The sequence below is a fragment of the Neopelma chrysocephalum genome, unplaced genomic scaffold, assembly GCF_003984885.1.
Source record: "Neopelma chrysocephalum unplaced genomic scaffold, ASM398488v2 Primary Assembly neopelma1_84, whole genome shotgun sequence".
NCBI lineage: Eukaryota > Metazoa > Chordata > Aves > Passeriformes > Pipridae > Neopelma > Neopelma chrysocephalum.
The window spans coordinates 9,805,268-9,820,814 of record NW_020897746.1 but is presented as its reverse complement, the minus strand read 5'-3'; the positions used below and the strand labels follow the sequence as shown (position 1 = coordinate 9,820,814).

The following is a 15,547-nucleotide window of genomic DNA, read 5'->3' as shown; positions in this document are numbered from 1 at the left end:
GGGAAAAAAGAAGAGCAGAAATGAGGGAAAAAAGAAGAGCAGAAATGAGGGGGAAAAAAAGCAACCAAGAGCAGCGGGATAGCATAAATCATGGACACAAATCCATAATGTCCATCCCACTTAGCAACCGGGACAAAATACATCCCAAACCTTGTAAATTCTTATGTGTGTGCTCAGCCCCAACCAAGCACATTCAGTCCCACTGACTCCTGCACGAGGGCTTGGATGCTCCAAGTCCGGCACGTGCACGTGTAGCTTCAAGATGAAAGCACAAAAAAAAATCCTATTTAGCTTCTCCTTTAAGGGGAAAGAAAAAAAAAAATCCTTCAGCCCCTACTCGTCCAAACAGGGCCCTGCTCGGGTCCAGCTGCTCCGACTGAACCTCAGGATTGCTCCTAATTTTTCAAACAAGCTGCTGGGCAAGGAGCCCCCCCTTTGCAGGAGGTGCTGGCTGGGGAGATGCTGCACAGGATGGGCCCTCAAGGAGTGTGCTCAGAGGTGAAGTGAAGGGCTGGTGACACTGGAAGTGCTGGCATTGTTCTGGTTTGGCTGCAGGAAGAGCCAGGGGAGGAATGCTCTCCTAGTGCAGGAAGCTGTTCCAGCCCCTTATCAGACATAAAGCTTCTGATTTCTTGCGGGGGAAGTACCAAATGTTTTTTGAGGGGAAGAAAAAAAATAGGAGAGGAAAAAAAAATGGCCTGCTTAGCTCCAAAGGAAGCTGCCCAGTGGCATGAATGAGGCTGAGGGGGTGCCAGGGGGAGCCTGTGGTGCTGCCCAGCTCAGGTGGCTGCCAGGGCACATTCCCCTGGTGCCACCCCACAGAGACCTGCAGAGGTGCAAGCCCTGGGGTCCTTCCCTCTGCCAAATGCTGCCAATTCAGCCCTTCCTGTCTCCAGAAAACCAACTTACTACTGATCATCCCTGACTGCAGCTCCTGTGCCGGCCTCCCCAGCTGCCAGGGGCTATTTTGGGCTCTCCCCCTCCAGTTCCAACACTGTCGGGGGGCTGGTGTGGGATGTCCTTCCATGCACTGCACCAACCTGGTATTTCAGTTAATTTGTGGAACTGATTCCTTGGCAGGAATTCAAGTTTTTTTTCTGTAGAGGTGTTCCAAGTTTTATTAGCAATGAGCAAATTGCTGGTGTCCTTGGGAAAGGTAAGGAAGTCAGAGCCTGTGTTAATTGCCTGTGTTTTTTTCCAGAGGGTATCCCCCAAAGGACAAATCTGTGCCACACAGCACAGCTCTCTGGTTACACAAGGACCTGTCTATATAATAATGGCTGTCTTGGCTTATTGTATAGATATCTGAATAAACTTCAATTTTACGTATATTCACTATTTTATCAGACTTTGTGCCATGTTTCAGCCAAGCACTCCCTGTCTCCAGCCTGGTTTCTCCTGGTAGGTTGTTAGAGGATTGTGGTTTTCATCTCTTAAGAGTTAAAAAGCAGAAAAATGCTTTGGAACAGGTCAAAACCCAACAGTATTAGAGCATTGCCTTTCTTCTGCTTTAATAGGCTACTCTGACAACCCTCTGCTTGTTAAATGAGAGAAAAATCTGTGGGCATGCAGTGAAGGTCAATCTTGTGGTTTTGGAAAGCATTTAATTAACAGAGTTAAGTACCAAGGTCTGCTTGGGAGGGAGTTCTGCATTAACCAGCATCTCTCTTTTCAGAGAAGCAAACCTGCAAGAGGAGACAGCAGGACACATCTACAGCTCCACATCCAAACACTTCAGTGCTGTTCACATTTAACTACAGCAACTTCCCTGTCCTTTTGCTGCCTCCCCAAACGTGGAAGGAGTTTGGAAATTCCAGTCAGACCCGTGTCTGCACCTCACTAAGAGCAGAGTCCCAGCTGGCCAGACCCTGACCTTGTTCTGCAGGGGCTGGGGTGGCCCATTGCACCCTCAGGGCCCCTCGGGGCTGCCAGAGCCCTGTGCTGTGGCTTGTGCTTCTGCCTGAGGCACTTTTGCCAAGTGCTGAGGCTCAGTGCTTAAACAAATCTACTTAAGATGTAGCTTAGCCCAAAGGGGGTTTGATGACAGTGTGTAAAGTCCCTGTCTTTTCCTTCACCCAACTGGCAGAAGGGGATGGCTATTCTCAGCTCCTCCAGGTGTTCACTCCTTGAATAAAACTACAATAAATATCCCATATTTGTACTTTAACCCTGGGCAGCCACGAGCACAAACCCCACGGTCCCAGGCTGACACCTCCCTTCTAAAGGGCCACAGCATCAGCTGCTTGAGAGAAGAAATCAATCCCAGCCCTCACAAAGCCAAACTGGGTTTTATTTCTTCATACTTTTGCAGCACTGCAGACCCTAATTGCAGGCAATTAAAGCAGCCCTAGGAAAAAGGGCTGTGCTGAAACCAAAGCTGGGAAGTGTGTCTCTGAGTGGGGGCCAGCTGCCAGCACTGGAGAAGTGCCCTGGAAGAAGGAGCCGGTGCCCAGGGCCCTGTGAGGTGCTGCACAAACCCTCCACGCAGAGCTGGTGCCAGAAGGGCCCTCTCATCTCGTGTTCCCTGGTTCTTAAGTGAATCCTTCACCTCCCACCTGCAGGTACTTGAGTCAGCCTGTGAATCCAGCGGGCTCTGACTGGGGCTCCTGCACACGGGAGATGATGAGAGCAAACAGAATGGAGCAAATCCAGGGAAAGCATCACTGGATGGTTTGGGTTGGAAGGGACCTGAAAGCTCTTCTCATTCCAACCCCCTGCCATGGGCAGGGACACCTTCCACTAGCCCAGGTTGCTCCAAGCCCCATCCAACCTGGCCTTGGACACTTCCAGGGATCCAGGGGCAGCCACAGCTTCTCTGGGCAACCTGTGCCAGGGCCTCCCCACCCTCACAGCCAAGGATTCCTTCCTAATATCTCATCTAAACCTACTCTATAAAGTCAGTAATGAATGCTGGGTTTGCCTTTAAAATCCTCCCTCTCCCTTCCTTTTTGGTGCCAGTTCTCTGGGAAGGTCTGGCTTTGTCAGATGGGGACTTCCATCACTTTGGAGCTGTCAGAACAACAAAAGACTTTTGAGTCCTTTTCTATATCTGACCTTGAACTACTGGAGAAGCAATAAACATTCACAAGATAAATGATAACGTGGAGTGAAGCTGTAATTTTGATAACTTGTTGCTTGAGTGTGAAATAAGCCCTGCTGAAAGCACAGGAGAGAGGAACTTCGGGATCAGACCCCACTGCAGGATGAACAGGGGCACAAAAACATGTTGCCTGGGACTTCTACAGAGCAGCCAAAGGATGCTCTGAGGCCATTTGGCACTGATAAGCATGTTTCACTGAGTGTAATTACATATTTTTGTTTAGAAAAAGCTTCTCCTTCAAAAGCAGCTCCCAAGTCCGTGCTGATTCAGCCTTCATTAGAGGCCTCTTATTGCAGACACAGTGAAGTGTTGACTCCTGCACTGATTTGCTATTGCTGCCTTATCTTTGGCATCTCATCTGCAACTTCTGCTGGTTTTTTCTTTCCTTTTTTTTCCCCCAACTGTTTCCATCTGAATGCAGTAAAAGTGGATGCTGCTCGGGCTTCAGTTCCCCTAATGATTTTTGATCTGAGAAAATCCAGCCCTGATTATAAAATTACAGGCTAAGTAGGCTAACAAAACAGCAATGGCAAGAAACTGGATCAGCTTTGCTCTGTGAACTTTTCCTGCTCAAGTAAGAGGGAAAAAAATTGCCTTTTTCTCTTACAAATATGAAACCCTACCTCAGCTGCAGAGGCTGTTTGCAGCACTCAGATTTCTGCAGCCCAAAAAAGCCACGGTCGCTGCTCCTACAGCAACTGGGAGCAGCCAGAGCAGCTCCTACCCCAAAGCCCTCTCCTGGTGCCATCAGATGCTGCTCTGACAGTGCCTGCACAAATTCAGGCTCCTGCCTGACTTTGGGATAGCAAATCCAGAGGGATGTTCAGCCACACCAGCAGACCAGGATGCACGAGTGGCTTCTGGGAGCTTCCACAAAGGATGTTCTGCACCTTGTCTGCACCATCTCCAAAGTGAAGGTGACTCAGAAGTGCTTTAGCACTCCAGAGACTTTCATGGTGGGATGAACCCTCTGAAACATCAACGGGGTGTTTGGAATTCCTGCCTGAAAAGAGTGAGTTTTGAAGGATAGGTTTAATTCTGGCTCTGAGGCAAAAGAAAGCCCTACAAGCAACAGTCTCGAGACTTCCCCTCTCCAAATTGCTTTTTTACTGAGCCAGGGTTGCTGAGCAGGGGACACTCTTCCATTCACACTTGTCAAAGTGCAGAATGTTGTGGATTTGGAAAACAAAAGCAGAAAAAGCCCCAAGTTTTTGCGCAATGAGCAGATAATGGAAATTGCACTGAATGGCCTTCACCACTTTGCCACCACAGATCATAATATCTGTCATGGCACAGCTCCAGGCTCCTGGATCTGCCTTCCTGCTAACACTGCTCTAGCTGATAATGCTAATCCCTTAAACTATTCCCAGACAGGCCCTAAGGAAGGGAGTTAAGTAACTCTACAGGTAATGAAACAGATTTTTTTTCTTAATTATAGCCCCGTCCATGTCTAAAATTAAAACAACAGTCCTGCAATTTATCCAGCCACTGGAGACTGACTCAACACTCCACACAATAATGCTGCTGGTGGCCAAGCTGTCAACTCCAGTGCACCTCAAAATGGTCCCCCAAAACATGAGTGAATGCAGCAAGGGACACCTGTGTGCTCATGTGAGTCATTCTTCCTCAGAATTACCTGTGCCACCCACTGCCATCAAAGCTGGGACCTGCCCAGCACGTGAAGTGCAGAGCTTTGCCTTTGGAGCTGGAGCAGGAGCAGCCCTGTGGGCAGGCTGAGCATCAGGAATGCAAGTTCATGGGGTGAAGGCATGGAACCCCACGGGGAAGGGTTGGGAATCCTGACCAGGACAGGGCTGTGGTTCTCCAGGATGGCTGCAAGGCCATTCCCACTCCTGTGCTAGCAGAACTCCCATACTATTCTTCTTTCTTCCAACTTAAAAAAGGGATCAGAGCTTTTTGCAGGTGTGTTGGTTTTACTTCTGATTCACCAGTCCATCTTTGGCAGGACTTTTTCCATACATCCATTGCCACAGTTTTCAATCCTTTTCTCAGAGGCTTCTATAGGTGTTGCTACAGCTCTTTTCAGCAAGAGAAAACGGACAAGTGACAACAAACACAGGTACTGTTTGGGGGGAAAAAAGGCAACTTTTCAGTCACCTTGTGTACTTGCAACTACAGGACCCAGAACTTGCAAACCCGTGTTCCAGTAATGCCAGTGCTCTGGGAGGAATGAGGTGCCTCATCTCCCTAAATTACTCCTGTGGTTTTAATTGAGCATCATTTGCTTCACCTTAGCAGCTTGTGTGTGTGTGTGTCACAGGAGGGAACTCACCCCGAAGGAACCTCGGGAGTTTTTGGTGACTGAGGTAACAAAGCAGCAGCACTTGGTGTGGCAGCGAGGAGAAAACAGCTCTTTGCTCCTTTTTCCCTGCAACTTATCACTTTTATTGCTGTAATTGCTTCTGTAGTTTAAGCTTTTGGATCCTTGTGTGCTGTCCCTGCCAAGCACTGGGGAGGTGCTGCCCTGACCAGCACGTTGCTGCTGTCGTGACATGTCAGGACATGGGGACAGGGCACCCTAAAAACGCCTCCTTAGGGCTCTGCAGGGGTGCAGGCAGCAAAACACAGCGACTGCAGGGGCTCAGCCAGGTGTCTCAGCTCCCTTGGGCACAGCAGTGATTTGGTTTATGCCAAACATCATCTCCAGCCAAAAACTCTCTACCCCAACCAGCTGGTTTTCCCTCTTCTCCTGCTGGTTAATTCCTCCAGCCTGGCATTGCAAGGAGGCTTTTAAACCTCTTTATAAACATTTGCCCCCTCTCAACCCAAAGCAGGTCCACAGGCACTCCCATCCCTGCAGCAGAGCAGGCAGCACACGCAACAGGGCGAAGCTGATTCAACAGGGTATCCTTAAAAACAAAAAATTAAATCAAAAATAAATCAACAACTCCAACTGAAATCGGCTGTTTGCTGCTAGTCCAGGCTTTGCTAGGCTTGCACCTGGCTGACCATGCTCCCTGTGCCCTTGCCAGGTCCTGTGTCATGGGAGTGAGTGTGTGAGTGGGGAGAAGCTGAGGTGGTGCTGACGAGGCAAAATGCACATTGCACAACCCACAGGAGCTGCTCACGGGTTAATCTTACACCAGCAACAACCTGCCACCTACCTAGGATTTAAAAAAAACAACAACTGCCACCGTTTAGCCTCTACATCTGCTCCACTGAGACTTCTAGCTGAGGGGGGGGGGGGGGGGAAAAATAAAAAAGAGTGTTTCACATAAAACTGTAATATTTTGAATAGGTGCAGGGCCTGTGGTCAAAGTCCAGAGGGTTCACACTCAGCCAGCATCACGTGGGACGTGCTGCTCATAATCTCAGTCTTCCCTTTGCAGCTCAAGCACAGAAAACTGCATTTGAAACCACAAAGTCGAAGATCAACGGGCAGCAATATTTAGCTTGAGTATCACTCATTTCCATGCACTATTCCTGAATCAGTGCTCTGATGGGAACTGCTGCCCCTCCCCTTCTCTTCTTCCAGTGGAGAAATCTGCATATTTGCAGGTGGCTTCTCCAGTGGGATTCTCCAGGGAGTGATTCCCCCTGTCACAAGGAATTTGGGAGACTCTCAGATACATCTGCTGTCACCAGAGCTCAGATTTACAGCCCCAAACTGTGCTTAGCTTGTCATTAATATGGACTTCTGCTTTTGTTTTCCCCCTCTTCCAAAATCATATCCTGTAAGTCATGACAGCCAAATGGGCCCTGTTTGGGCAGCAATTCAACTTCTCCTGAGCTCTCATCGGCCTGGAATGGGCTCACCTCCAAAGGTGAGGAACAGGCTGCAAGGACCTGCTGTGCCCAGGGAATTTTGCTGTGGATTGCTCCATCCAACAACAAAAAAATATAATTTTGCAACTTAGGGAATGAAGGCAGGAAGGAGCATGGGGTGAAAGGCAGATTTGACCTGTATTTTATATTTTGATGGACTCTTGGGGAGCCCATCAGGGTCCAGGTAACATGGCTGAGAACTATGAGCACAATGCTGGAGGCATCTGCTCGTTCCTACCATGGAAAGAGCCCGAATGAAACTGCTGCTTCTGAATTCCAGGGGGAGTTTTGACCTTTGCAGCCCGTGCTGTGGTTGTGCAGGAGGCAGATCAGCTCTGCTTGCTCACGTGGCACAGGTAGGGTCCCCCTGAACTAGGTGAGATTCCTTGCAGGGAATAAGCCTGGTGCAGGAACAACCCTCCTGCTCACATGTTCCCCTGACAAGCTGCATCAAAAAAAAAAACAAAAAAAAACATTAATCTCTGGCAAATTCTCAGAACAACTCTGGAAAGGATTCAAAGCAGGGAGAGGGTTCAGCAGCTGGCTGGGGTTCTGGGCTGTATTTTAGAGAGCTGACGAGGAACCTCCTGTGCAGCACATGAAAGCTGATCCCGAAACGCAGATTATGCCTCCCTTAATTCACCCCCAAGAACGACACCTCTGGTGCAAAGCCCCGGAGCTGAAACCCCATTCCCGAGCAAAACCTCGGCCTGAACAGCTGAACTTGGAAAAGTTATCCGTGTAAGGAATTCCAGCTCAGACACTGGGATTGCAGAGCGCGGGATGGACGGAAAAGGGACTCAAGAATGATGCCATTCATTGAGATCGTGTTTTGTGGGTTGGCTACTCCTGTTTTTCCCTTTTTCCTGGTGCCGAGGAGGACGGAGAAGAACAGGGCTGGGGAGCAGGGAGGCTGAGCAGCCCCTGGGGAGGGTGGGCTGCAAGGCCACCAGCACAGGTCCCTGCCTGTCACCAGCTCTGCACACTCGGGTTTTCCCACCCTGAGGCTTTTTTGGGGACCCCCAGGCAGCAGCTGCCCCCCCTGCCCCTCCAAGGGTCTCCCAGGGACCCCCCAGCCAGGGGCAGAGTGCTGTGGGTATCACCAGGTCCAACCCTGCATTATCAAACTTCCTTGGCTCTTTCTGTCGGAAACTTTTACAATTCCCTGCTCGGCTGGAAAAGATGACTGCAGCAAACCCAAATTAGGAATAAATTATACAACAACTTTACATTTTTCTTACAAAGGAAAACTGTGTGGCAAGAGCTGTGCAAGCACCTCCTTCCCCATGTCCTCCCTGCAAGGATTATTGGGAGAGGCCACTGACTTCACAGATGGCTTATTAAAAAAAAAAAAATAAATACAACAAGAGGCAGCCCCAAAATCCAGTCTGGGCTCTCTCCCACCGGGCCATGTGCTGCCTCTCACCCCCCCCATCCCAAATATGTGCGAGGGCTGCAGGATGCAGGGAGAGCCAAGCTGCAACATCCAATCCAAGCATTTAAAAGGCTCCAAAAGCTGCATCTGTGTGGCTGCTCGCTGACATATGGGCATCTATTTTCACAATGAATGGCCGGAGCAACTCCTCCTTAAACCTCTCCGCCTGCTCTTGCAGGGGCTGTTGCATTCCCACAGCATTTTTGCAATATTAAATTCTCCACCTCCTCCCCCCTCCCTTGCAGGACACAAGGCAGAGCCGCTCCGGAATAACCACCGAGTTAAACGCGAAGAGCGAGCGCTCGCCACCACGCTGGCAAAAATAAATCACTGCTGTCCCCTTCCCAAACCTCCCTCCCGCTGCCTCCGGGGGGCCGGGCCCCTTTCTGCCCTCCTGCAGCTCCTAAATGCTCCGTTTCTGCCCTTTTGCAGCCTCCGGGTGCTCAATTCCTGCAGCTTTCAAATTTTCAACTTCTGCCCTTCTGCACCTCCCGAATGCCCTGATTCCTGCCCTTTGTGCAGCTGCTCAATGCCCAACTTCTGCAGCTTCCAAATTCCCCAATTTCTGGCCCTTTTGCATCTCAACTTCTTTTTGCATTCCCAACTTGTGCCCCTCTGCAGCTCCTAAACGTTCCATTCCTGCAGCTCCAAAACGCTCCGTTCCTGCAGCTCTAAACGTTCCATTCCTGCCTTTCTGCAGCTCCCAAATGTCCAATTCCTGCCCTTTTGCATCTCCCAAACGCTCAATTTCCACCCTTTTTGCAAGTTCTAAATTCTCAACTTCTGCCCTTCTGCAGCTCCTAAACGCTCCGTTCCTGCAGCTCCTAAACGCTCCATTCCTGCCTTTCTGCAGCTCCCGGATCCCCAATTCCTGCCTTTCCGCACCTCCCAAATGCTCCATTCCTGCCTTTTTGCACGCTCCGAGCGTCCTGGTGTGACAAACCCCCGCTGCTGCCTCTGACCAAAAGTTACCAAATATTAAAGGGGGGGGGGGGGAAGGAGAGGAATGGGTGGAAAATGATCTCAGCCCTGGCACGAGAACAATACTTTCCCATGGAAACATAGGTATATATTTAATTCCTGGTAACTCCACTCCAGTTTCACCTTTCATCTCCTCCGCGGACTTGTCTCAAAGTTTGCTTTAACCCCGCACCGAGCGCGGCTGCAGCTGCTCCTCCAACACCCCCTTTTCCCCGCGTCCCTGCCGTGCCAAAGGCGGCCAGGGCTCGGTAATCCCGGGAGCGGATCCCGGCTGGAGCCAGCGCGGGGCTGCTGCGGCGCAAGGGGGAGCAGGAAATGCGGCGGGAGCTGCGCCGGGAGCTGCACCCCCGGGGACACGCGGGGCGTGCAAACACGCGTGCACCCGCACACTCACATGCACCCGCACACTCACATGCACCCGCACATGCGATTGCACGCTCACATGCAACTGCACACGCACATGCGATTGCACACTCATGCACACGCACATGCGATTGCACATATATGCAGTTGCACACTCACGCACACGCACATGCAATTGCACGCTCACATGCACCCGCAGCCGCCGCTGCACCCCCGAGCTCTGCGGGCGTGCAAACACCCGTGCACACCCGCACTTGCAGCCGCTCCTGCACATGCAATTGCAGCGGCTCCCGCACACGCGATTGCAATGCACATGCAAAGGCAGCCAGCCCCGCACACGCACACGCACATGCACACGCACACGCCCGTGCAGCCGCACCCGCCCGAGGTCCCGCCGCCGCCCCCGCAGCCCTCGCTCACCTCGGGGCTGAGACATTGTCCCCCGCCTGGCCTGGGGGGAAGGGCGCGCACAAAGACTTCCCCCGTGCGGCTCCTCCAAAAGGGGCGAGTTTCCCTAAACAAGGTGCGGCGGCGGCGGCCCCGCTGTCCGCGGCCAGCCCCCGCCTGCAGCGGGGCGGCGGTGGCGGCGGGGCCCGCGGGGCTGGGCCGTGCCCGGGCCGGGGGTCCCTGCGCGGGGCCGGCGCGGCTGCACCTACATGATGGGCCGGGGCGGCCGCCCCGGCCTCGGAGCGGCGGGGGCGCGCACTGCGCGTGCGCTGGGGCCGCGCTGCCTCCTGGGGGATGTAGTTCGGCTGTGCCCCCCGCCATGGCCGGCAGGGGGGGCGAGGGGGGGGGTTCGACCCTCTCCGCTCCAAACCACGGCCCTGTTTTCTGTTTCAAAACATCCCTTTTCTGCCGCTCTTCCTTCAATTTTTTCTCTTTTCCTTTTTCTTTTTTTTCTTCTTTCTTTTTTCCTTTTTTCTTATTTCTTGTTTCTTTTTTCCTTTTTTCTTTTTTCTTTTCTTTCTTTTTCCTTTTTTCTTGTTTCTTTTTTCTTTTTTCTTTTATTTCTTTTTTCTTTTTAATTTTTAATTTTTCCTTTTTTCTTTGCTTTTTTCCTTGTTTCTTCTTTTCTCTTTTTTCTATTTTTCTTTTCTTTTTTCTTTCTTTTTTCTTGTTTCTTTTTTTCTTTGTTCCTTTTTTCTGTGTTTCTTTTTTCCCCTTTTTTTTTAAATTTTTTCCCTTTTTTTAATTTTTTTTTTTTCTTTCCAGAATCTTGCTTTTGCATTCCCTCGGAACCGGGGCCTAATTCCTGAAGGTATAATACAAGAAAGAGTCAAAGAGAATTATTAATTTGTTATTTATAATCAGCGACGGTTCCATTAAAGGTTTTGGCTGATATGACATTTGACAAGGCAGAATCACCAGTTTTAACATACTATTCCATAGTGTGGAAATGGATATATTTCCCATTTATTTTCTCATGGCTATAAGGTATAAAATCCAGTGAAAAGGTTGCATGGAGAGCATGGATGGGAGTGCAAGCAGTGCTGCCACCTCTTCTTCGGGCTGGAAAATTTGTATTATAACTGATTTTGACACCACACCTCTGTTTCCCAGCTGGCCCCAGGCAGTGAAGTCTCACTGGTCTGGCCTTGCCATTTTTAGCTGCAAGGGTCAGATTCTGAAGGAGGCTTCAACCCTCAATTAGGGACCTGTGTGCAACTTCCCACTGTTCAGAGGCTTTCGGGGATGAGGGAAATGCTGCTGTACGTGGTCCTTCCTGCCAAACTTCCAGCTAGAGCAAATCCTCACAGCCAAGCAATAAATCCCTGAAATGAAAGGGTTGTGATGGAAATGCTTGACAGACCCTTAACTCACAGATCACCAATGCCAGCCTTGCCACTCAGTACCCGTGAGCTGAACCAGCATCGGGGCAAGATCCCTGTGGGGAGCCAGAGCCCTTGTCCTATGAAGTTGTGCTGCAAGGCTCTGGTTTTTCATTGGATTTTAACGTTTCTAACAAATTTTCTTGGTCAAACTTGCACGCAGGGATGCTCCTTTGGGTTTTCTTGAGGCTTTTGGATGACCACTGGAAGATCATCCGTTGAATGTTGTCAAAACCCAGTTGCTTTCCTGGAATCGCAGTGAAGGGATATCGTGGGTTGGAAGGGACCCACAAGGATCATCCAATTCACCTCCTGACTCTGCACAGGACACCCTCAAAAATCCCACCTGAGAGTATCATCCAAACCCTCCTGGAGCTCTGGCAGCCTTGGGGCTGTGCCCACTGCCCTGGGGAGCCTGGTGAGTGCCCAACCACCCTCTGGGGGAAGAGCCTTTTGCTGAGATCCAACCTGAGCCTGCCCTGACACAGCTTCAAGGAATTTTTTGCTGCAGAGGATGGTGTGCTGGTCCTCCACAGCTTCCTGGAGCTCTGCCATGTCCCCTGCTGGCTGCCAGGTGCCATCAGGTGCCCTGGGATGTCCCTGTCACATGCACAAGCTCGGACTGCACAGCAAACCCCGTGTCCCACCAGGAGCACCCAGCAAACAGCACAGTGGTGATTTTAGCTTTGTTTTTGATGTTTTCACTATTCCCCCACTTCCCAAAGGTGTGCAGGGATCCAGGATCCCACTGCAGTGCTGCCTTCCTCGGTGTTAGGGCACCCCTGTACAGCGCCCTGCTAATGCCAAGGGGAATTTTCTCCCAACTTTCACGGGTTTAGGCTGTGCTGGGACCTGCAGAGGCTTGTCCTTCTCGTGTGCTGCTCAGTGGTTCGTGTGTGCAGGGTTGGAGGGTGTGTGAAGCTCGGCCAGAGGACGAGTCCGGACAGGTTGCAGCAGGACCAGGAAGTGCAGGGGGAGGCAGGGGCACATCACCCCCAAACTGGGGGGCTTCCCCCAGGGTGTGAGGGCTGCAGCCTTCCCCAGTCCCTGTAGGATGCCCTCCCCTGCCCTGGAGCCAAGCAGGGACATGGGTGGGTGGGTGACACACATGGGTAGGACTGGACTTGAGATCATCCCAGTGCTGTGATCTGGTTACTGGCAGCTCTGAGTCATAGAGTGGTTTGGGTTGGAGGAGATCTTTAAAGGGCATCTAGTCCAACCCAAACCATGGGCAGGGACACCTTCCACTAGCCCAGGTTGCTCAGAAATCCATCCAGCCTGGCCCTGAACTCTTCCAGGGATGGGGCAGCCACAGCTTCTCTGGGAAACCTGTGCCAGTGTCTTGCCACACTCATTGTAAAAAATTTCTTCCAAATATCTAAATCAAGTGTTACAAACTCACTTCATTACCTTTACTGTTCACAGTTGCTCCAGCACAATGCCCTGCCTGTTTAGGTTTCCCTTGTCAGACCTTGTTCTTACTAAAATCTACATTCTGCAGAGAATGTGACCAGATCTCCTTTGTCCAGGTGGGATTTCATATCCAGGGAAAGGGAAGTGAAAGGGGAAGGGGAAGGAAAAGGAGAAGGGGAAAGGGAAGAAGAAGGGGAAGGGAAGGGGAAGGGGAAGGGAAAGGGAAAAGGGAAGAGGAAGGGGAAGAGAAAAGGGGAAGGAGAAGGAGAAAGGGAAGGGGAAGAGGAGTTTCTGCAGAGGGAATCCATGTGGCTGAACAAAGAGATCCAACTTCTACATTTGGGTCTGGCCATAACTTTTTCCTCCAGTACTTACTCCCTGTCTACAGTCCTTTGAATTTCCTGCATGTTCTGATTTATTTATTCCTCCCTCCAGCTCGCTCCTGCATTGCTAAGGAACGAATTTGCTGCAGAGAAATTGGACAAAACACGCTGTGCTTTGAGGGCCCTACTGAAAAAATCTCCTCTCTGCGCCTGCAAACAGGAGATTTGCACCCAAATATGTGTTTGTTTTAGGCACAGCATCGTTTCCAGCACTTGCTTTGATCGGGGCGCTTGGAAGCTGAGCCGGGTCACGCGTTGGGTTTGTCCAGGGAAAAAACAATTAGAGGCTTCAGTGTCAGTGTTTGTGTGAAGGCTCACTCAGGGGGAATTAATCCCAGAGCTCTGTCCACAAACAACAGCAAGTCCCAAATCGTCCTGCTTCGCTCCTGCAGGACCATTCTCAGAGGTTGTTTCTGTATCTCAGTTCCTTACACCTCGGTGGGGAGAGGGCTGTTTTCCCCCAGTCCATCTAAGAATTATTTGGAAAATTCAGATGCTGGTCCTCTGTGGTTTATAACTGTTGTAATCACAGATCACGGGAAACAGAAGCAAAACTTGTGTCCTAACACCTGTGATGCCTCTTTGTGCATCCTTGAACACCAAGACCAGGCTTTTGGGCTCAAATCAGGGTTTTCCCAGGGTGTCACACAGTGTGAAGGTGCTGTGGTGCTGTTGCTCTGAAGCTGTTGTGTATTTTGGGTGACAGCCCTGTGCAGTGCCAAACACAAGTCCTGGTGCCTGGGAAGCGGGATCTTCCAAAAACAACACCTTTCACAAATGAAGAAATCAGGCAGAGGAGCTTGGTGAGCCAACTTCCATGGAGAAGGAGGTGGGATGGGCTCCAGCAGGACCTCTGCAGAAGGACCCAGGGGCTATTTCAGGTCTCTTCAGTTCTGCTTTGTGTTTTGGTTGAGTTATGCTGCTTCCAGCCATCACCTCCCTTTATGGGAATGGGAGCTGTGGGGAAGGAAGGATGTTGTGGGACAAGTGTACCAAGGGTTTGGCTTGGTGTGTCCTGTGGGGGTGACAACAGCTTTTAGAGACAACAGGCAAGGCAATGACATTGTCGAGTGTGATCCCATCCCCTGGGCAGCATCCAGTGAGATTTCCCACTGTTTTTTAGCTGAGGCAGTGGTCAGTCCCCACAGACCATGGGGACAGGCAAATGCCAGCCATTCCCTGATGCTCCCGAGGTGCAGAGGCCTCACACTGAAGCTGAAAATTAAAAATAGTAGGAATAATCACACTGAAGGCTCTGCCTGCTGTGAGGCAGCAGACAAGGCAGGACTCTCTGCTACAAAAGACTGCAGGAAGTTTTCCAACACACGAGGGACCAGCTGGGAAAGGGGATGCTCCCGAAGGATGTCTGGGGAAGGAGCTTGAAGAAAAGCCAAAGCAAACAGAGGGTGCAGATGCCGGGGAGGAGAATTCGGCCGAGGGAGAGAGGAGGTGAGAAACAATGAGCTGTCCTGAGCATGAGCCGCTCATGGGAGCAGAGACCATCTGCTCCTCAGGGGCTGAATGGGTGATATCCTGCATTCCTTTGTTCCCCGGGTTACAGGGAATTGCAGGCTGCAGGCATTTAAAGCCAAACACAGTCCCCGAGAGTTCAGCCACAGCTTACCTTTTGTCTGAATTTCCTCAGTCTCCTCCTCCTCCAGCCCTTAGCTCCCTGCACATTTTTCCACCTCCGAGTAGGTGGATGAAAGCCCAGGAGGACGTCGCAGTTCCCAGAAGTTAAACAAACTCTGCTGCCCCGGGTGGGATGTTGGTAAACAGGGTGGGATGTTTGTAAATTCATTTTTGTAGCTTTAGCTGGAAAGGGGGGGAACTGGGAGAGCATAAAATAACCCAAGAAGTACATGCAGCTCATAAAAGAGGCAGAGGCCAGTGAACAAAAATCACTTTCAGGTTAGTAAAAATAAGGTCTCAGAGACATAAATAAGGCTGGATAACAATGATGGGTCGAGCAGACCCTTCCAGGAGGGGCAAGGGTGATGATGGTGTCTGTTCACCCAAAGAAGAGGGACAGAGGTGGAGGTGGAGAGCCAGGTAGGATTTTTTAAATTTTTAGAAAAATATGAATTCAATGCACAGATGAACCAAAGCAGCCTCATACCTCTGGAAATCATTGACTTGGGGGCTGGGAGAAAAGGTGGTTTTGTATGGCCTGTCTTACATTGCTTGTCCCCCCTTGTGAGCCTTGCAGTCCTGCTCTTGGGGATGGTTTTATCTCTTGCAAAAAGCCTGAAACTCT

At 50.8% G+C, this 15,547-nt stretch overlaps 1 protein-coding gene across 1 annotated transcript in view; it reads right to left on the bottom strand.

The window, feature by feature from the left end:
• Positions 1-10,240, bottom strand: part of MAP2K6 (mitogen-activated protein kinase kinase 6) — a 53,783-nt gene extending 43,543 nt beyond the window's left edge. The window contains exon 1 of the mRNA XM_027691307.1: positions 10,086-10,240. Coding sequence (XP_027547108.1) covers positions 10,086-10,101 — 16 coding nt within the window. The 5' untranslated portion in view covers positions 10,102-10,240. The remainder of the gene's footprint in view (positions 1-10,085) is intronic.
• Between the last annotated feature and the right edge of the window lie 5,307 nt (positions 10,241-15,547).